The sequence below is a fragment of the Anomaloglossus baeobatrachus genome, chromosome 2 (assembly GCF_048569485.1).
Source record: "Anomaloglossus baeobatrachus isolate aAnoBae1 chromosome 2, aAnoBae1.hap1, whole genome shotgun sequence".
Taxonomy (NCBI): Eukaryota; Metazoa; Chordata; class Amphibia; order Anura; family Aromobatidae; genus Anomaloglossus; species Anomaloglossus baeobatrachus.
Window position 1 is genome coordinate 269396297 of NC_134354.1, and position 23432 is coordinate 269419728.

Genomic DNA, 23432 nt, shown 5'->3' on the forward strand with positions numbered 1-23432 from the left:
GACACATTGACTGCCAGGTGGAGGGTTACTTTATGATGTTCATTATGCAGCAGCCTGGACCCCTCTTACCTACATACAGCTGAGTGTTTGGCTGGATGCGGACCCGTCCATCAGATGGACTCTGCACCAGTTTTCTTGGCTGGGTATCTATGGCGAGGCTGCTTTCTTTAATATTCCTTTCTGCTCGCACATGATGCCACTGGCCGTCATTCAAAGCTGTGACTGATTGCAAAGAGACCTCCAAGGGCCCGTTCCCGACATCATATGAAAATGTGACCTGGTAGGGAGCTGTAAAACGGAAACAATCAATACAGTAATCAATATTTATTCTCATCAGTCTGTTAACTTACTCTACCTACTACCATCAATCTATTTTATCTATCTTACCTTCCGCTCCTTGAGTAACTTTTTGGGGTTCTTTATTTGTTTCCTAGTTCTTGACATTTAAAAAGCAAAAAGCATTTGATGAACAATTTATTAAATGTAGATGAAAAGCACATCTTCCTCCCACACAGAACAAACAGGCAGATAAATCCGCCAGAGCCGCCACCATTTGTTAAATTGTGCTCATTATGTTATCATGCCACCGCGATTTCTAAAAGGTTGTTATTCAAATGCTTCAAAATCATTTTTCTTTGTCTTTCCGTATCTTTTGCTGCTCCTGGTTCTAGCTGATGTCACCACATTGTAATTTATTTGCACTTGGAAATATATTATGACATTAATAAAGCAAGAAACACTAATTATTGAATGCCAGCATCTTGAAAACACATTACACAAAGCTGAAAATACCATTGTTTTTAGACTTCAGAAGTGAAATCTCGCAGCATTCTGCTAGTTCAAAGTCTGGGAAGTGTCAAATGTTCACTGAGATCTGTACAGTCAACTCAAAGTGGTGCTATGTGTTTTAGGAGGATGTCAAGGTATGCAGAACAGGAGTAAAGGCCGCTTTACACGATACGACATCGCTCAAGTGATCTCGTTGGGGGTCACGGAATTTGTGACGCACATCCGGCCGCTTTAGCGATGTCGGTGCGTGTGACACCTATGAGCGATTTTGCATTGTCGCAAAAACGTGCAAAATTGCTAATCGGTGACATGCCCCCCTATTCCCAATTATCATTGCTGCTACAGGTACGATGTAGTTCATCGTTCCTGCGGCAGCACACATCGCTGTGTGTGACACAACAGGAACGAGGAACCTCACCTTACCTGCGGCCGTTGGCAATGAACAAGGAAGGAGATGGGCGAGATGTTACATCCCGCTCATCTCCGCCCCTCCACTTTTATTGGGCGCCCGCTTAGTGACGTCGAGTGAGCTAGCAAAGCATGTTGTGTGACTAATTGTTTGGAAAACATTCTTTGGTGTTTTTGTGATTATGTGACGCCCTGGACTAGCCAGGTAGTCACATACATACCAACATACACACCCCCCACCCTGGACAGTTACAACAGTCAGACAAAAACCCTTGTTGCCTCCCTCCAGAGTCTGATGTCCACACCAGGTGGGGCGGAGCCAGGCGTTTGGTCCCACCCACCGAGGAGTTCACAGGCCTGGAGGCGGAAAAAGTGTCAGTTCAGTTCTGGAAGTGGAAGTGAGAGGAGAAAACACTTGAGGTGTCTGGGTAGGAGCCCAGACACTGACAGCAAGGTTGGCAGACGGTGGTGGCTGTCTGCAGGAGTTGGTGGAACTCCACAGAGCCGTAAGGACCAGGGTCGGGCGTCGGCCCGCCGGTACTGGACCGGGGAACGGAGTGAAGCTAAGCACACAGGCAGGGCCATCGGACCCCGACCAGGCTTGCAGCCGCCGTCAATAGTCAAATCCAAATGTGACAGGAACCCGAGGGGTTTCCCAACTACTAAGTCCCGATTGAAGGCAGTCGTCCACCCAGAGAGGATATATAGCCACTGCCACAGGCTAGAGATCCAAGGGCCAGCTCCTGCGGGCAAAACGGGCTCCTACAGCACCTATACGTCGGGGAGCGGACTACCGGTGGGTAACCACAGGAGTCAAGAACATTCTCAAAGGTGCAGGGAAAGACAGCCACCATCAGCCGTCCGGGGAGAGCACAACAACAGCACTGCAGCTGGCTGTGGGACCCATCCATCTGGCCATTTTGGTTTACCTACGACTCTTTCAGTGATTGTCTGAGTGAGTACACCAGTGCCGTCCGGCACCGCGCCGCGCAGTCCCTGCACCCCAGCCATCCGGCCTCCCCGTTACACCATCGGGCCCGGGATCACCAACCCCTGCCCACGGAGGGGACAACATCTCAGCTGCACCCTACCATCTCTCCCGGGATCCCCGTTACCAGCAGTGGCGGTGCCATTATCACCACGACCCGTGGGTGGCGTCACGAACAATCTCCCTAAACATACCATCCCCATTTCACTCACGGGTGAGGAGCGCTGCTTGAGTCCCCGGGTCCGGTCCACCGCTCGAGCCACAGCAGCAGCAAAAGCCCCGGACCCGAACGTGGCGAGCGCGTCCCCTCTGCCCGCGACAACTACATGGTGAACGTTTGAAAGTGTTATACCCCATAGTCTCAGCCATATGCACTATATTGGAGGCATTGAAGACCTCATTGCACTTCTTTGCAGTACTACTTGATGTCATTCGATGGAACCATTCTTTTATATATTCATTAGGCTAATTAAAGGGAATATGTCAGCAGGTTTTTGCTATCTCATCTAAAGGCAGCATGATATAGGCAAAGAGTCCCTGAATCCAACAATGTAACACTTAGATTACTGGGTGCAGCTATTCTGACGCAATTTGCATTTTTCGGTTGAGTCATGTAGCTGAGCCCAGGGAGCTGTCACCGCCTACACCAGGCTTTTAATAGAGATGATACATTGGCAGTGAGGTGACCATCACATGAGGTGGTTTCGGACTGCTCTACAGGTGAGTTTCTGTCCTGTAATAGTAAGTGTCATTCTGCTTAAACACATATATCAAATAAACAACAGATCAGACTGTGACAAAACAGGCATGTCTGATGTTTCATTGTTAACCCTTGCAGTATGATTGCTTCTGTTTACATTGCAAAAACCTGCTGACAGCTTCCGTTTAATAGGACTTAATACCTCCCAAATTTGGGAATCTCTTACATTTGGATCCCAAGTACGCCATGCTCTTGGAGTTAAACAACCTGTGCTACGCTTGCCTGTGTCACTTCCAGGGGTGGTGCTGGTTTCTGCAAGCCAGTATTCTTACAATGTGCACTCACATTGCACTCTCCTGCCAGCTCATTAATTCTGATCAGAGTCGTCACAGAGCGCACTGTCATTGTGCATATTGTAAAGTGATAAGAATCCACTGAGCATCCTCGGAAATGACAACATATGCATGCTCAGTACAGCAGGGACTAGCCCAGCCCCTGAAACGATATCACTGATGGCACAGTGCCCTCTTTTGATGCTTCGTTTATTGAGGTTAGATAATATAGTGAGGGAATGGTAGGGATTATCAATTAAAGTATGTTAGAAAATAGATTAGATTATGGCATTAAATTAATAGGAATTAGGATGAAAATTGATTTCTATTTTAGACCATGCCTTAAAGGGAATAGGTGATTGCATTACCAAGACAGGCTATAAAACTTGGGGTAATTCAGTTTCCAAAAACAAAAGCTTAGAGTGATCTTATTACAATGTACAAATATATAAGGAAACAGTGTAGGGACTTTCTAATAAGCTTTCTACACCGAAGCTATAATCACAAAGGCCCTTTAAGGACTGGAATAGGTATATTCTATATAATATCTTTATTCAAGGGATGCAAAAGGTGTTTTCATGTGCGATACGTAGATATATTCTTTTTCTGGTTGTTGAATTGTACTTTGCATAATCTGTCCAACAAGCTCCATTCTGTATCTATGTCATTAGTGTTCCATTTTAGAAATGCAATAGAAATCTCATCGTAATCTGATGGAGCAGCCCAAGTCATTAAGGACGGCGTCTTATGTAGGACCGTATTCTGTTTGACTTTTTACATCTGCTTCAAGACAGGTTTCCTCCTGGGCTGCTTATCTGTAGAAGGACTGTCTGGAAAAAGCCTTGAGGCAATGAAATCATTTACACGTTCCGCACAAAGCAATGCTTGTCTAATGAGAACTTTCACGTATTTAGGATTCATCTAAGTTTTCTTTTCCTATTGCAAGTTTGGAGCAATGGAAAGTTATGGGCGGCAATTAAAGGTCTCATTTACCACTGTTTATTTTACTTAAAAATTTTATGTCCACAAAAAAGAGAAATCGACAGAATTGGACTTTGATGTGCAATTATCATTATATCAAACCTCATTAGGAAGCGATTAGCTTTCACAAAATGTATCATTTGTTTAATGAGTTTAAGGGCCTCGGGGCCACGTTTTATTGCATCGGATGCTACAGCTATTCTAGTAATGAACTGCATCTCCACAGATAAAATACTACATAAAAAAAGATAAATATTCAATGTGTCTACTGATCGCTCAGGAGAAGCCCACGTCAAACCTATACTGTATATATAAATGTTTGCAATAAGGCAGCAATCCATTCCAGTATAGGGGCATTAGAGGTATGGCACGTCAGTAAGGACAGGCTTAAACAAAAGTTAGACAATTGCTACATGTTTGATGATCAGCGCATCTTTCCACAGAACAATCGGTAATATGATCGCTCTGTGTACACAGGATGTCATTGTTCTCAGCAGCAAATCGACAGTTTACACAGGATGATCTGCAGCCGAAAACAAAGCTTTTTAGGCAACTTCAAGAGCAATTGTTGTTAAAATGTTCATTTAATAAATCAATGAGCACATTTTTAATATATTGTCAGACAATCTGCTTCTTTCTCTTTCAGAATTGGTCATTATCAAACTTCTCAATTCTGAGACTTTCCCAATTCTTACATACAGACACACACACAGCATGTTATACAAACACACACTACATGTAAAGGGCGCTTTACACGCTACAGTATATCTTACGATGTGTCGGCGGGGTCACGTCGTAAGTGACGCACATCTGGCATCGTAGGGTACTTTTACACTTGCGTTAAGTGCAGTCCGTCACTATGGAGAATAGCGCAGTCCGTTAACGCACTGCGCTATTCTCTATAGACTTGTATGGACAACGCACTGTAACGCAAGTGTCAGCGTTGCATCCGCTGGATGACGCAGCATTGTTATTTTGACGCTGCGCCAGGCGGGAGGAACGCAGCATGTAACTTTTTTTGAGGAGCGCAATCCGTAGGATTTCACTGCGCATGCTCTCTCTGGCTCCCTGCACCCGTAACCAAGGTAAATATCGGGTAACCAAGCAAAGTGCTTTGCCGATATTTACCCTCGCTACGTGTGCAGGGAGCCCGACACTTCCCCCACTTGGCTCCGCCCCTCCCGCAATCCACTCCGCATGTATGTACACACACACACACACAGACACACATACATATACAGTCATATGAAAAAGTTTGGGCACCCCTATTAATGTTAACCTTTTTTCTTTATAACAATTTGGGTTTTTGCAACAGCTATTTCAGTTTCATATATCTAATAACTGATGGACTGAGTAATATTTCTGGATTGAAATGAGGTTTATTGTACTAACAGAAAATGTGCAATCTGCATTTAAACAAAATTTGACCGGTGCAAAAGTATGGGCACCTCAACATAAAAGTGACATTAATATTATGTAGATCCTCCTTTTGCAAAAATAACAGCCTCTAGTCACTTCCTGTAGCTTTTAATGAGTTCCTGGATCCTGGATGAAGGTATATTTGACCATTCCTGTTTACAAAACAATTCCAGTTCAGTTAAGTTTGATGGTCGTCGAGCATGGACAGCACGCTTCAAATCATCCCACAGTTGTTCAATGATATTCAGGTCTGGGGACTGGGATGGCCATTCCAGAACATTGGAATTGTTCCTCTGCATGAATGCCTGAGTAGATTTGGAGCGGTGTATTGGATCATTGTCTTGCTGAAATATCCATCCCCTGCGTAACTTCAACTTCGTCTCTGATTCTTGCACATTATTGTCAAGAATCTGCTGATACTGAGTTGAATCCATGCGACCCTCAACTTTAACAAGATTCCCAGTGCCGGCATTGGCCACACAGACCCAAAGCATGATGGAACCTCCACCAAATTTTACTGTGGGTAGCAAGTGCTTTTCTTGGAATGCTGTGTTTTTTTTGCCTCCATGCATAACGCCTTTTTGTATGACCAAACAACTTAATCTTTGTTTCATCAGTCCACTGGACCTTCTTCCAAAATGTAACTGGCTTGTCCAAATGTGCTTTTGCATACCTCAGGCGACTCTGTTTTGTAGCGTGCTTACAGAAACGGCTTCTTTTGCATCACTCTCCCATACAGCTTCCCCTTGTGCAACGTGCACTGTATTGTTGACCGATGCACATTGACGCCATCTGCAGCAAGATGATTCTGCAGGTCTTTGGAGGTGGTCTGTGGATTGTCCTTGACTGTTCTCACCATTCTTCTTCTCTGCCTTTCTGATATTTTTCTTGGCCTGCCACTTCTGGGCTTAACAAGAACGGTACCTGTGTTCTTCCATTTCCTTACTATGTTCCTCACAGTGGAAACTGACAGTTTAAATCTCTGAGACAATTTTTTGTATCCTTCCCCCTGAACAACTATGTTGAATAGTCTTTGCTTTCAGATCATTTGAGAGTTGTTTTGAGGAGCCCATGATGCCACTCTTCATAGGAGATTCAAATAGGAGAACAACTTGCAAGTGGCCACCTTAAATACCTTTTCTCATGATTGGATATACCTGCCTATGAAGTTCAAAGCTCAATGAGGTAGCAAAACCAATTTAGTGCTTTAGTAAGTCAGTAAAAAGTAGTTAGGAGTGTTCAAATCAAGAAATTGATAAGGGTGCCCATACTTTTACACCTGTCAAATTTTGTTTAAATGTGGATTGCACATTTTCTTTTAGTACAATAAACCTCATTTCAATCCAGAAATATTACTCAGTCCATCAGTTATTAGATATATGAAACTGAAATAGCTGTTGCAAAAACCCAAATTGTTATAAAGAAAAAAGGTTAACATTAATAGGCATCATGGAATAGGCATCAAAAGAAGCCGTTTCTGCAAGCACGCTACAAAACAGAGTCGCCTGAGGTATGCAAAAGCACATTTGGACAAGCCAGTTACATTTTGGAAGAAGGTCCTGTGGACTGATGAAACAAAGATTGAGTTGTTTGGTCATACAAAAAGGCGTTATGCATGGAGGCAAAAAAAACACAGCATTCCAAGAAAAGCACTTGCTACCCACAGTAAAATTTGGTGGAGGTTCCATCATGCTTTGGGTCTGTGTGGCCAATGCCGGCACCGGGAATCTTGTTAAAGTTGAGGGTCGCATGGATTCAACTCAGTATCAGCAGATTCTTGACAATAATGTGCAAGAATCAGAGACGAAGTTGAAGTTACGCAGGGGATGGATATTTCAGCAAGACAATGATCCAATACACCGCTCCAAATCTACTCAGGCATTCATGCAGAGGAACAATTCCAATGTTCTGGAATGGCCATCCCAGTCCCCAGACCTGAATATCATTGAACAACTGTGGGATGATTTGAAGCGTGCTGTCCATGCTCGGCGACCATCAAACTTAACTGAACTGGAATTGTTTTGTAAACAGGAATGGTCAAATATACCTTCATCCAGGATCCAGGAACTCATTAAAAGCTACAGGAAGTGACTAGAGGCTGTTATTTTTGCAAAAGGAGGATCTACATAATATTAATGTCACTTTTATGTTGAGGTGCCCATACTTTTGCACCGGTCAAATTTTGTTTAAATGCGGATTGCACATTTTCTGTTAGTACAATAAACCTCATTTCAATCCAGAAATATTACTCAGTCCATCAGTTATTAGATATATGAAACTGAAATAGCTGTTGCAAAAACCCAAATTGTTATAAAGAAAAAAAGTTAACATTAATAGGGGTGCCCAAACTTTTTCATATGACTGTACATACACACACACACACTCACTTGTCCTCAGCGCCATGGCCCGCTCGGCTCCACCCACTCCGCCCTCCACCCCCCGCACACATTCTCGGCAGCCGAATGATCAGCTGATCGACCGGCCGCCGGCATGTGAGAGCGCTCAGCTGAGCGCCAGGCCGCCGGCATGTGAGAGTGCTCAGGTGAGCGCCCGGCCGCCGGCATGGGAGAGCACTCGGCTGAGCGCCCGGCCGCCGGCATGTGAGAGTGCTCAGCTGAACGCCCGGCCGCCGGCATGTGAGAGTGCTCAGCTGAGCACCTGGCCGCCGGCATGTGAGAGCGCTCAGCTGATCGACCGGCCGCCGGCATGTAACAGCTAAGCGCCTGGCCGCCGGTATGTGAGAGCGCTCAGCTGATCAACCGGCCGCCGGCATGTAACAGCGCTCAGCTGAGCGCCCGGCTGTTGGCATGTGAGAGCGCTCAGCTGAGCGCGCGGCTGCCGGCATGTGAGAGCGCTCCGCTGAGCGCCCGGCAGCCGGCTATTGAGAGCAATCAGCTGATTGTTCACAATAGTCTGCTACCGGTAAAACTGTAAAGAAGAAAAAAAAATAAAAAAAAAAGCTTTCCGTTGTTTTGTACCATCCGTTGCATCCGTTGTGCCACTATATGCACCGCATCCATTGCATCCATCACATAACGCAATGCAACGGATGCCGTTCAACGCAAGTGTGAAACTAGCCTAAGGCGGGCTTTGCACGTTGCGACATCGCAAGCCGATGCTGCGATGTCGCACACGATAGTCCCCGCCCCCGTCGCAGCAGCGATATCCTTGTGATAGCTGCCATAGCGAACATTATCGCTACGGCAGCTTCACATGGACTCACCTGTCCTGTCTCTGGCCAGCGACCCGCCTCCTTATTAAGGGGGCGGGTCGTACGGCGTCACTGCGACGTCACACTGTAGGCGGCCAATAGGAGCGGAGGGGCGGAGATGAGCGGGATGTAAACATCCCGCCCACCTCCTTCCTTCCGCATATCCTACGGGATCCGCGGTGACGCCGGTAGGAGATGTTCCTTGCTCTTGCGGCTTCACACACAGCGATGTGTGCTGCCGCAGGAGCGAGGAACAACATCGGACCGTCGCGTCAGCGTAATTATGGATTATGCTGACGCTACACCGATGATACAATTACGACGCTTTTGTGCTCGTTAATCATATCATCTAGGCTTTACACACTACGATGTTGCCTGCGATGCCGGATGTGCGTCACTTTCAATTTGACCCCACCGACATCGCAGCTGCGATGTCGTAGTGTGCAAAGTACCCCTAAGTTACATTGTAGCATGTAACAGCTACGTGCAATTGCGATTGAACGGTAAAACGGTCATCGCATGCATGTCGTTCATTTCCTAAATGTTGAACGTCAGGTTGTTCATCGTACCCGGGGTAGCACACATTGCAGTGTGTGACACCCCGGGAACGATGAACAGTTCTTACCTACATCTTGCGGCTCCCGCCTGCAATGCGGAAGGAAGGAGGTGGGCGGGATGTTTATGTCCCGCTCATCTCCGCCCCTCCGCTCCTATTGGCCGGCTGCCTAGTGACATCGATGTGACGCCGAACGTCCCTCCCACTCCAGGAAGTGGATGTTCGCCGCCCACAGCGAGGTCGTATGGATGGGTAAGTACGTGTGACGGGGGTTATTCGTTTGTGCGACACGTTCAACAAATTGAACGTGCCGCACATACGATTGGGGCGGGTACGATCGCATATGATATTGTATGTTTAATTGCAAAGTGTAAAGCAGGCTTAACACACACCACATGTTACACAAACACACACTGCATGTTACACACACTGCATGTTACACAAACACACACATAGCATGTTACACAAACGCACAGCATGTTACACAGACACACACTGCATGTTACACACACTGCATGTTACACAAACACACACATAGCATGTTACACAAACACACACTGCATGTTACACAAACACACTACATGTTACACACGCTGCATGTTACACAGATACACACAGCATGTTACACAAACACACACTACATGTTACACACACTGCATGTTACACAAACACACACCACATGTTATACAGACACACACACGGCATGTTACACACAGCATGTTACACAAACACACACTACATGTTACAGACATTGCATGTTACACAAACACAAACTGCATGTTACACACACTGCATGTTTCACAAACACATACACACATAGTATGTTACACATACACACACTGCAGGTTACACACACAATGCATTTTACAGTGGAGAGTGGAGAGGGCAAATTAGACTCTCCCTCCCTCTTCAGTTCCTCCTTACTCCAGTAGGATGAAGGACCTTTGGTCATCGGACAATGATGTCACCAGATATTCTTCTACACTATAGCATCATTAATTCAGTTTGAAGTCTAGAATGACATAGGGCCACAGACTGCCCATCCCACTCGTTGGCAATGGGGGCCCTAGGCAATTTCCTAGTTTGCATCCTGCCCTCTCACCACACCAGCTCAGACCAAACAGTGGGTATAGGTAAAGTAATACACTCTGCTTAACAGTCATTAGGTATTTGATTCCTAGCGAGTGTTCTTATTTGTTCGTAGCTATATCTAGCAGCCTGGTGCCTACACACCTACAAGCTCCTGAATCCATCCGAGTATATGATAGATTATATATATATATATATATATATATATATATATATATACACTGTATATACACACACACACACACACACATACAGTTAGGTCCAGAAATATTTGGACAGTGACACAATTTTCGCGAGTTGGGCTCTGCATTCCACCACATTGGATTTGAAATGAAACCTCTACAACAGAATTCAAGTGCAGATTGTAACGTTTAATTTGAAGGTTTGAACAAAAATATCTGGTAGGAATTGTACACATTTCTTTACAAACACTCCACATTTTAGGAGGTCAAAAGTAATTGGACAAATAAATCAAACCCAAAAATAATATTTTTATTTTCAATATTTTGTTGCAAATCCTTTGGAGGCAATCACTGCCTTAAGCCTGGAACCCATGGACATCACCAAACGCTGGATTTCCTCCTTCTTAATGCTTTGCCAGGCCTTTACAGCCGCAGCTTTCAGGTCTTGCTTGTTTGTGGGTCTTTCCGTCTTAAGTCTGGATTTGAGCAAGTGAAATACATGCTCAATTGGGTTAAGATCTGGTGATTGACTTGGCCATTGCAGAATGTTCCACTTTTTTGCACTCATGAACTCCTGGGTAGCTTTGGCTGTATGCTTGGGGTCATTGTCCATCTGTACTATGAAGCGCCGTCCGATCAACTTTGTGGCATTTGGCTGAATCTGGGCTGAAAGTATATCCCGGTACACTTCAGAATTCATCCGGCTACTCTTGTCTGCTGTTATGTCATCAATAAACACAAGTGACCCAGTGCCATTGAAAGCCATGCATGCCCATGCCATCACGTTGCCTCCACCATGTTTTACAGAGGATGTGGTGTGCCTTGGATCATGTGCCGTTCCCTTTAAGAAAGTATGCGGCGATCATCCACCACTGTTGTCATCCGTGGACGCCTAGGTCTTTTTGAGTTCCCAAGCTCACCAGTCAATTCCTTTTTTCTCAGAATGTACCCGACTGTGGATTTTGCTACTCCAAGCATGTCTGCTATCTCTCTGATGGATTTTTTCTTTTTTTTCAGCCTCAGGATGTTCTGCTTCACCTCAATTGAGAGTTCCTTAGACCGCATGTTATCTGGTCACAGCAACAGCTTCCAAATGCAAAACCACACACCTGTAATCAACCCCAGACCTTTTAACTACTTCATTGATTACAGGTTAACGAGGGAGACGCCTTCAGAGTTAATTGCAGCCCTTAGAGTCCCTTGTCCAATTACTTTTGGTCCCTTGAAAAAGAGGAGGCTATGCATTACAGAGCTATGATTCCTAAACCCTTTCTCCGATTTGGATGTGAAAACTCTCATATTGCAGCTGGGAGTGTGCACTTTCAGCCCATATTATATATATAATTGTATTTCTGAACATGTTTTTGTAAACAGCTAAAATAACAAAACTTGTGTCACTGTCCAAATATTTCTGGACCTAACTGTATACACACACACCCCATGTAGGTGGATGGTGTTTGCTATGGCTTGAAAATGGCCACTTGCTGGCCAAATTGTTGGTACTGTCACTATATTACATGAAACATATAAAATAATGGCTACTACTTTGAATTGCAGTTGCTGCCGTGGCATTTTCTATACTTGTGTATTTCCTAGATTTTTTTTAAGCACATACAATCACGTAATCACATACAACCTGCAATGACTTACAAACTAATGTGATTCTTATGAAATCCTTCACACCAAGGTTTTCTAAGAAAATTCCAGATGAGCTTGTGGTCTTAAAGTAAAATGAGATATCAATGCTGAAATCCAAATGGAATGTGGGAAAATAGAGATAAGAGGTCCCGGAAGTGAAAGAGGCGGAATTCCAAAAGCTTCCTGGAAAGGAACAAAACAAGAATGTTCACAATACCGTAACCAAAAAGCAAACACAGAAAAATACACATAGGCTACATGTACAACATATACTCACTGTCACCATAACAGCGCAGAGCTCCCACTTTCCAGGCAGCTTCAGATCCGGATCTGTTTGTGTCAGTGATTACAATCTGTGAGACTGGTAAGTGTTCTTTAAAGGTGAGAAATCCAATATCACTTGTCCTGGAAAATGTAATTACAGACAAGTATTAGAAAAGACAATAAGTTCAGTTAAAAAAAAAAGCCAAGAAAGAGGAAAAGAAGGAGAGAGAAGAGACCCGATAAGAGTGAAATGAGGAAGTTAGAGAGAACCTGTCACCAGGTTTTAGCACTCGTATAAAGTAAAAACATGGCTATAATAGTGCTGTGATGCTAATTAAATTGATACTTGCAATGAAGGAATCCAATCTGTGGTTGTTGAATAATCTTCCTCTAAAGGTTTCATCTGATGACGTCTTCTGTGCACTGGTGTGCGCGACCTGGTTAGTATGGTCGTCTTCTCCTCCGCCTGCTTCTTCTGTTTCTTCTACAGATCACTTATTATTCAGTGACCTGCCTCCTTCCTCGTCGCTGCCGCCATCATTGTGGTGGGTGGTGCATGCACAGTGTGATTTTCCGGTTAGTCTGCAGGTCTTTATTTAGTAAAATGACTCTTGAGGCGGTTCATGTGCAGATCGAGATTTTAGCTCAATGACCTCTTCATGAAGCCGAAATATTGATCTACGCATGTTCCACCCCTAGCACCATGTTACTGAAGACAATATGTAGAATCACAAAGTGCATGGTCTTTCATAAAGTGGCGCTGGGGCCCAGCATGCACAGATCGAGATTTCGGCTTAATGAAGAGGTCATTGTCACATGGAGTTTTGCACAAAACTTGCTAACAGTCATGGCGGTGTCAGTCTCTGCTCATACTGAAGATTCTGAAACTCTGCCTGATGGTTTCTCTGGTGTCTTTGATCAACAAAGGCAGACCCGGACATCAACCTGCTGTCTGCTCATAGACAGGCTAGCAAGCGTTAACCTCTGCTAGCTTGCTCATTAGGCTTCTTTGAGCTCATCTTGTAAGTAGGCCAATCACATCCTGTCATATTTATGCTGAAGGAAATCTTCTACCAACGCCAACTATAGTTTAATCTTTGTTAGTCTGTGTGTTGTGTGTCCCAGACTTGCTGGAGAAAAAGTTGCTTTGTGCTTGGTGTTGTTGTGGAGCTTACCAGTCGTCTTGTTGTTTCCACCTCGTCTCTTGTTTTCCTCCCTATCACTTAATGTCTTATATTTCTGTGTGTGCTGTATGAAATAGTTTTGGTTTCCCCTGTCTGTCTATTTCTGAGGGTTAAATCACACTCCTGTCCAGCACATCTGGGAGACGGGGAGAAGGTATAAGATCAGGGCTGGTCAGGAGTAGGGCCAGGAAGGGATCTCCACCTTTAGGGGTATCCCTGAGATTAGGGATAGCACAGGGCCCTAGCCTTAGGGTCAGCTTAGGAGCACCGGTTTCCCGCTATCCCCATAGTCTTCATCACAGTCATTGAGCTAAAATCTCGAACTGCACATGTGCCACTTCTGGTGACATTTTATTGAAGACTTGCAGACTGGCCACAGAATCACTCTGTGCATGCAACACCCACTGCAATGATGGCTGCATTGGCATGGAATTTCAAAAAGGAGGCAGGCCACTGAATAATCAGTGACCTATAGAACAAACAGAGGAGGCAGGTGGAGGGTTGAAGGAGAAGACCCTACACCCAAGTCCCGCCCTGATGCACAGAAAATGTCATCAGATGAAAACTTTAGAGTTATGATTATTCAACAAACACAAATTGGATTCCTTCACTACAGGTATGCTAAATCCTGCTGACCAGTTCTCTTTAAGAGAAGATAGAAAAGAGGAAGGGAAAGAGGAAGGAAAGAGAAAAAAGACAAAAAGGATTTGTCAAGGGATTTCTAAACATCCATTAGCCTTCTAACACAGCAAACACAATGTACCATTAGAATACTGGAGTAGTGGTCGTTGTAAATGGGCCTCTATACACCTATGTAGATATTGCATTCAAAACCAGACATTTGCAGCTAGAATAGTCATTTATCACATTAACAATGTATAGAGTATATTTCTGTTTAATTTATTTTTAGCTTCATTGAAAAAATGTGCTTTTCTTTCAAAAGTAAGGAAATATCTAAGTGACCCTAAACTTTTGAACTGTAGTGTATATAAAACAATTAAGTAAAAATGAAAATGGAGAAAAAGGTCACAATAAAATAAGATGAGTGTAAAAAAAGTAGAAGTTATGAAAAAGAGACAGTCAGATGAGAAAGAAAGAAGCGAGAGGTGAGAAAAAAAAGTGAATCACTGGTCATTGTGGCTAAATGGTGGCTCATATCTATATATTAATAGAACAGTTGATAAATTAATAAAGAATAAAAAAAATAGGTGACACCGTAAAATGTGACCCATTTTGCAAATCATTGGACAAGGCTCAGCTTCTAACCTTCTGTGGTCATGATAAATGGATGAGCAAAACAGAGCATAACTATTGCTATACTGTACCTATCGGTTCTTACAATTGTAGCAGAGCTGAGTTTGGCATGTAGCATATGTCCTGGTAATATCATATCTTGATAGTTATTATTTGCAAGACAGTTTTTATACCTATTGTGTTACCTGTTTCTGCGGCAATAACTGTCCCAGGAACTTACAGTCTAAATGTTTTATTTGATGTCTTATGCCCTTTTTCAATAAGAGTGTGTGCACACGAGTATTTGTAATAGAAAGGTCTGCGCCAAAACTGCTGCAGTTTGTAGTACCAGCAAAATGAAGGCGATCTCACGCAGATGCTTTTTTCCTTAAAGGATAGAAGCATTATAAAATCTGCAGCACATCAATTATTTGGGCTTGTTCACACATTGCGTTTTTGAATGGGTGAAAATGTGTAAAAAATGCTTCAAAAAGAACACATTTTACACAGCATTTGTACAAAACTCATTTTAGTGCAAAAAATTCTTCTGCAACTACTTGTTTCAGGAGCTAAATGTGTTATTGATAACAGAGGGATTCACAGAAGACGGACAGAAATGACACAAAGATTAAGCAACGCCTATGAACAGATACAGAATAAGTCCAGTAATAACGGAGACAAGGAGCAGCGCCTGCCCGGAGCATGTGAAGCTTGTCTCCTCATTTTCTTCATTTGTGTCTTTTGTCTGTTCACTGAAGATTTTTTCCATATCTATCACATTCAGTTACCGGAGCACAAAGATCTTGGGTTAAGCTAAATACAGCTGATATAATGAATAAAACAACACAAGAACTTTATTTAATCTTTTTCATGGTTTATTCATAGAAATGATGATGAAGCAGAATTAAAGAATAATCCTATAAAAAGTACTGCACATGCAATCCACTATAAAAGATGATATTCTTCCACAAACAGTTGTGGTGCTTAGCGGAAGATATACTGGTATATCTGTAGGATGGGAGTTTAGGAGACCCCTCTGTTAAAGTTATAGTATACAAAAAAAAGTGCACTGTTGCTTTAATTTTATAACACAAGTTAAAGGGAATCTGTCAGCAGGATTTTTCTACCTCATCTGAAAGCAGCATGATGTAGGAGAAGATACTCTGAATCCATTGATGTATTACTTAGATTACTGTCTGTAGCCTGACAAAATCAAAGATTTTACTTTTAGCATGTAGCAAAGCTTAACAAGGCTTTTAGTGTAAATTTCCATAGCCAGAAGCTATAATCATAGAAGGGGGCGGAGTAGGACTTGAGCTCACAGTGCTCTTGAGTCCAACTAATGATAATGCTACTGAAACTTAAACTAACATTGCAGATAAATAAAAACACACTTTGTGATAAGAGATGCAGAGCTGAAATCTGTATGTTAACCCTTGCAGCATGTTGTCTTCAGATTACATAGTAAAAACCTTCTGACAGATCCCCTTTAACTCAGCCCAGAATTAGGAGAATCACTAAAGCTGGTGTCACACACAGCGACAACGACAACGACGTCGCTGCTACGTCACCATTTTCTGTGACGTTGCAGCGACGTCCCATCGCTGTTGCTGTGTGTGACATCCAGCAACGACCTGGCCCCTGCTGTGAGGTCGCCGGTCGTTGCTGAATGTCCAGCTTAATTTTTTGGTCGTCACTCTCCCGCTGTGACACACACATCGCTGTGTGTGACAGCGAGAGAGCGACGAAATGAAGCGAGCAGAGAGCAGGAGCCGGCGTCTGGCAGCTGCGGTAAGCTGTAACCAGCGTAAACATCGGGTAACCAAGGGAAGACCTTTCCCTGGTTACCCGATATTTACCTTCGTTACCAGCCTCCGCCGCTCTTGCTGCCAGTGCCGGCTCCTGCTCTGTGCCCATGTGGCTGCAGTACACATCGGGTAATTCACCCGATGTGTACTGTAGCTAGGAGAGCAAGGAGCCAGCGCTAAGCAGTGTGCGCGGCTCCCTGCTCTCTGCACTGTGACATGTAGCTGCAGTACACATCGGGTTAATTAACCCGATGTGTACTGTACCTAGGAGAGCAAGGAGCCAGCGCTAAGCGCGGCTCCCTGCTCTCTGCACATGTAGCACAGCGACGTTATGATCGCTGCTGCGTCGCTGTGTTTGACAGCTAAGCAGCGATCATAACAGCGACTTACAAGGTCGCTGTTACATCACACAAAATGGTGACGTAACAGCGACGTCGTTGTCGCTGTCGCTTAATGTGAACCCAGCTTAAGAATGATCATAAACTTATCAGTTGAATCTGAAGCTCGTAGGTCCCATTAGACTCTGGTTTAGGTATACTAGGGTGAGGATGTGTAAGATCTTAATGAATTCCAGTGTGGACCCACAGCAATTCCAAAAACTCAGGCTGTCTTCCACCTACTTGAGATTTCATGTCCTAAAACATAGTTTCTCGATGAAAGGGAATATTTCAGCACGTTTTGGCTATGTAATTTGAGGACAGTATGAGGTAGGGGCTGAGAACCGGAGTAAATCAGCTGTAATGTGCAGGGAATTATACTAGCATCAAAGGCAGAGACACGACTTTTGACGTACATACATGTCAAAAGTTGTGAAGGGGTTAAATTCAATAAGGAAAGAAGAGACACAAGCATGTGCATGAGGTTTCTGAAATTTTATAGCTTGTTCTGGTACTGTAAAATGCATCTTCTTTTATGCAGAAACACCGCCTATGAACATAGCCTAATAGGGCAGACAACAATTTCCTTTTACCTTCATCATTCATTTTAAGGTTTACTGCTTCTTTAATAAAACACCTAACTACTTCACTATACTCATACTTGTTTTTTTGTTGTGGGTGTACCACAAACACCTCACCATCACTGCCGCTGCTTCCTGATGATCCTCCTATTAATCTGTGACAGTTCAAGTAAGAGCGCAAGGTGTTCTGATGAAGTCAAAAAACGTCTTTCAAGAAACTCAATCCCACAATTGCTGCCCTCTCCATTCCCTGAGGTTCATGGTTTTATCAGAAAAAAAAGTGATTTCTGTATTTTGTTTTGATTTATCACAATCCCTAAAAGAGAGGGCATAAAATCCCACACACGTCCACACCGCCCTCAATTTTTCCAGTTAGCAGGCAAACTAAATGTTTCACATCTCAGCGTGGCACAAAATCCAAAAGACATTTTAATTCAAGAGGTCAAAAAGAGTAAATTCAGTCCCAGCCGTTGAGCAAATATACATTTTTTTCAGTGAGAGGAAAATATTGCTTCTGCTTGTTATCAAGTCTAAGGGGAAATGTTTCTCCTTGTGGAAAATGCCAAGCTGGCGTAAGGTGACTTATAGGCCAAGCAATGGTCCTCTAGGGTGCTGGAGTTCAAGTTCTCTTCCACTTTAAAGAGGTTATTTGTTTTTTATCAAAAAACATGAAGACATTTTGGGACACAGGAAAAATGTTATTTCTGCAAAATATGTCTCCAAGAAAAATCTTAAAGGGGTGGTTCACTTGTTAGTATTCATAGTCACATTGATATTATGTTGAAAAGCAAGGTTTCTCTCAAATACCTTGTGTTTACAGTAGTGCCTGTGAGCAGAGCTATTGCGGTCTGCTCATCCCCTTTGTGTGACCCCTGGGCTCTGTGACCTCTGAACTCTAGTGATGTCACATCAACTTCCTGCTCACCTTACAACACCGCGGCTGGCCCCGGTCTTCCTGAGTGACTGGGCTGTGGGCAGTGTTTCAACCAGAGGGCTGTGCTAACATGCTAAGGGGGGCGACCAGCCAAGGGAACTAACACCCATATTAATATTTTATGCCCATAGCAGTCAATGACACAGAGGTATTCTTTGTAGCATGAGATGGTGCATTGGCATGCATGAAGATGGTTTTGCTCCTGAAGGCTCGTTTCTGCTTTTTGTACCAGGGAAGACAGTTGTCAGTCAGAAACTCTATATACTTTGCAGAGGTCATTTTAACACCTTCAGAAACCCTAAAGGAGCCTACCAGATGTTTTCCCATGATTCCGGCCCAAAACATGACTCCTCCACCTCCTTGCTGACGTCGCAGCCTTGTTGGGACACGATGGCCATCCACCAACCATCCACTACTCCATCCATCTGGACCATCCAGGGTTGCTCGACATTCACCAGTAAACAAGACTGTTTGAAAATTAGTCTTCATGCATGTCGGGGACCACTGCAACCATTTCTGCTTGTGGGCACTGGTTAGGGATGGCCAAATAATAGGTTTTTGCACCACAGCAAGCCTTGTAAGGATCCTACACCTTGAGGTTTGAGGGACTCCAGAGGCACCAGCAGCTTTAAATATCTGTTTGCTGGTTTGTAATGGCTTTTTAGCAGCTGCTCTCTTAATCCAATGAAATTGCCTGGCTTAAACCTTCCTCATTCTGCCTTTATCAGCATGAACATGTATGTGCTCAGAATCAGCCACAAATCTCTTTACAGTATGATGATCACGCTTAAGTTTTAGTGAAATATCTAATGTTTTCATCCCTTGTCCAAGGCATTGCACTATTTGATGCTTTTCGGCAGCAGAGAGATCCTTTTTCTTTCCCATGTTACTTGAAAACTGTGGCCTGCTTAATATTGTGGAACATCCAGTTTTCCTTTTATTGGGCTCAGATGGCAAACTAATTATCTCAGGTATCTGAGATTGATTTCAGTGATCCAAAGAACCCTGAGACACAATACCATCAATGAGTTTCATTGAAAAAAATAAATAATAATCGCTATGATACTTAAATCCAATTTGCATAATAATTTGGAACATGGTGTATTTACTTACTCCAGGGTATATGCTCATTTTGTTTGTATCTTGGGTTTTGCATGTATAACATTTACAGCAGGTCCTTACAGACAGTGGTGCTCTGCTAAGTACTACAGAAGAAGTTGTTATGAAGAGGTTTAATAATTTTGAGACTGCAGTAGTCAATAAAAGTGGTGTGTTGTGTTGAATTCAGAGAAACCATTTGTTCTAATAGTTGTTTTCAGATATTTATTGGTTTATGGCAGAAAGCACAAAGTTGATAAGTTTTGTTAATAAACCTAATTTGCAATGGGGGTTGAATCCTTCAGATTGCAAATGTGTCTAATGGTGTTGGCTGCCGTTGAAGCGGTAATGGCAGCTATATTGGTTGTTATGTAGCTTTCCCCGAAACAAATATTAGGATAAGTCTCTAAAAAGGATTTTTGACATCTTTACAATAGAGAATTCCCATCATGACTTATCACCAGCGCCAAGTTGAGGCTGCAACATCTGCATTTCATATAACTTCATCTTGTAAAAGAAATCTTCTAACAGATTTTAATATTAACAGGACATTTCTAGTTGGGCAATTCCCTAATTCATTAAAGTGATTCCGTGGGCATTAACTTCAGTTTCAAAAGTTTCCGGAAATCATGCTGAAATGCGCTCACATACTGTAGATGGTTCTGCTGGGAATCCCCATTACACGGTGATACGCTAAATACAGAGGAGAGATATATATATATATGTAAGAGGGTAACCTAAGGTCAGTAGTCCCCTGAAGACATTGTGCGCCACGTTGCAAATGTATATTTATTGTGTAGTGTTATTGTGTAAGTTTTATGTGGGTTGTGTCACAGTCCTGCCGTTGCCACAAGGTGGCACTAGGCTCTCTGACTGTTAGGAGGGAGTCTCGCACAAGAGGTGTAGGGCCGGGACTGGGTGGATTAGGGAAGGAAGCCGGGCAATAGGATAGAAGTTGGGGGGTTCCTATGGAAGTAGTTAGTGTTAGAGATGGAGTGGAGTAGTAACAGAGTGGTGTGATGGGAGGTAAACAGGCAGAAGATTGGGCAGGAGGAAATCAGAAGCTGGTGACCTGAAGCAGTCGGTAGCAGGGTGGTACCTTGGAAGTATAGAGAGAATGAACCAGAACTGCACCCCCGTGGAAAGCAGGCTAAAGTGAAGAGTGCGATTATTGTAAGGGCCTTGGTCTTCAGACAACCATCATCACTGCAGGATTGGGATCCTTGGATCTGTGACGTCCTGGACTAGTCAGGTCGTCCCAGGTAGTCCCATGCACACACACACCCTCCCTAAAAAGGGGACAGCAGCCAAACTTCAAAACCCTTATCACCACCTTCCAGTTTTGATGTCCAAACCAGGGGGGTGGAGCCAGGCAGTTGGCTCCACCCACCGAGGAGTTCACAGGCCTGGAGGCGGGAAAACAGTAGTTCTAGAGAGTAGTACAAAGAGAGAAATCGAGTTCAAGGGCAGACCTGTGACCTGGCCTGCCAATAGTCTACTCAGGTGGCTGGGTTGGAGCCCAGTCACCTCTGGCAAGGGGGAAGATGGTGGTGGCCGCCTGCAGGAGCTGGGATTTAAGCCGGTGGAACTGTAGGGACCGGGGTCGGGCGGTGGCCCGCCAGTACCGAACCGGGGAACCGATTGGAAACCAGAGCACCAGGAGGGGTACTCAGACCCAGTACGAAGCCCCGAACCAACAGGGCTGAGTCGAATCAACTGATTGAGGACTGGACTTAAGGACCTTTCCCACACAAGACCCGACTGAAGACAACAGCCCAACCATTAGTGTAAAGCCACAGCCAAGGCATAGAGACCCAAAGGGCCAGCGTCTGCGGGCAAACAGGGCTCTCCCGACACCCAGCAAGCCGGGGAGCGGACTACCGTTGCTTAGGCATAGGAGTCATAACATTCACATTAAGGAGGTGCAGGAGAAAGGCGGAAACCACCAACTTGTTAAGCGAGAAGCTGCAGCCGGTTGCGGGCCCCATTCATCATCCCATTTGGTTTACCAGAGCCTCCAGTGTGTTGTGTCATAGTGAGTACACCAGTGCCTTCGGGCTGCGCACCGCGCTACACCGCACCAACACCCCAGCACGCATCCAATCCCCCACCTCGGCACCTCCCTGGGCCCCCGGGACCATCACTCCCCTACCCACGGAGGAGTCAACACCAAGCTGCGCAACACCGTCCCTGGGAGGCCTAGTCAACGGCAACGGTGGTGTCCATCCATTCGCCACAACCCGTGGGTGGTGTCACAAACTTAAATCCCCTACAGGCCACCGCGGCTTCGGCCGTGGAACTCCCCACCGAAGTCCCCGCGTGTAGCGCCAACCCCCCCTTACAGAGCGACGTGACCCCCGGGTCCGTGAAGAGCTCGAGCCACCCACAGTACGAGCACGGATCCGAGCGGCTCTGCAGCCGGCCGAGCCCGCGGGGCGGTACAGATGCACCTGGTGTAAGATAGGCTTTCAGAGAATAAAGACGTGAAGTAAAGAAACACTCATGCCCCATGGTAGCCCGTGGGACTATGTGTACAGCCATTATGGGAAGAGCCCTATTGCACTGTGAAACAATGCCTGTTAAAAATCTGTGCCGCTCCTTCAGAGAAAAATGTTTGTGTGTGAAAACCGTTTACAGTAAAGATTAAGTGTTTTACAGCTGACCCAAGTGTGTGCTTTATTCTTTTGAAAGTACATCTGCAGCATGTTCCCTGGACCAGCAGCAGCAGCAGGCTGAGAGCCCAGAAGTACCCTGGCCCTCCGGTAACCGCACCACACTGATACCACTGTACACTGCATCTCCAGTTTCTGTAGCGTGTCCGGCAGGGGCAGGACTATAGCTCATGCCCACAGCTACCACCCGGCCTTACATTACATTTTGGTGTAGTCGGCAGGATGCAAGTTTCTCGCATGAAGATGAGGAATATGTGACCCCCTGGCACTATTTGTGCAGCGCCTGAAGCGAAGTGTCTGCAAGAGGCGCCGCAGATAGATTGTATTATAAAAGGAATAAAATCAAGATGATGGACAGCGGTGTGGATCCCAAGATGGCAGCGAGAGACTGGAGGAGGAGTGACCCTGTCCTGCCCATTGTGGATGGCAACAGCACTCAATAGCGCCAAAACGTACCCAGTCCGGAGGAATGGCAGCCACAAAGAGGGGAGGCACCCATGTGCGAGGGGCGTGGCTGCTGAAGAAACGCCGCCTGGTGAGTGAGCTCCAGCATCATCGAGAGGTGTAGCATTGGGTGCAGCTAGTGGGATGGATGAGCGACACTGCAGGGCCACAACGCCGGAAGAGGCAGGCCCTGGAACACAGGAAATGCGTGTCACCAAGTTGGCCAGCGCCATTTTGCATGAAACAACGAGGAGAGGGGTAGAAAGAGAGATTTGTCAGCTCACCCCTCTTCACTCCTGGACTTTGCACCGATGCAAGGAACGCCCTGGCCCGGGCGGAGACGAAGGCAGCAAGAATCAAATATCCAGCATCAAGGAGGATAAAAATAAAACTTGTATTTATTTGTAGAAGTATAAAAACATACAGACTGTGCAGTGGACACAGAGGCACAAGTGCAAAAAGTGGATCTATCCGACGCGTTTCGACCAGAGAGTCTTATTCATGGCATGATGTATGTTTTTATACTTCTACAAATAAATACAAG

At 44.7% G+C, this 23432-nt stretch overlaps 1 protein-coding gene across 1 annotated transcript in view; it reads right to left on the reverse strand.

Moving 5' to 3' along the window:
• The window catches only part of LOC142289690 (contactin-associated protein-like 5), a 766069-nt gene that overhangs the window by 341544 nt on the left and 401093 nt on the right, over positions 1-23432 (reverse strand). Inside the window, exons 14-16 of the mRNA XM_075333618.1 lie at positions 12571-12698; positions 12306-12476; positions 70-288 (exon numbers count right to left, since the gene is read on the reverse strand). Coding sequence (XP_075189733.1) covers positions 70-288; positions 12306-12476; positions 12571-12698 — 518 coding nt within the window. The remainder of the gene's footprint in view (positions 1-69; positions 289-12305; positions 12477-12570; positions 12699-23432) is intronic.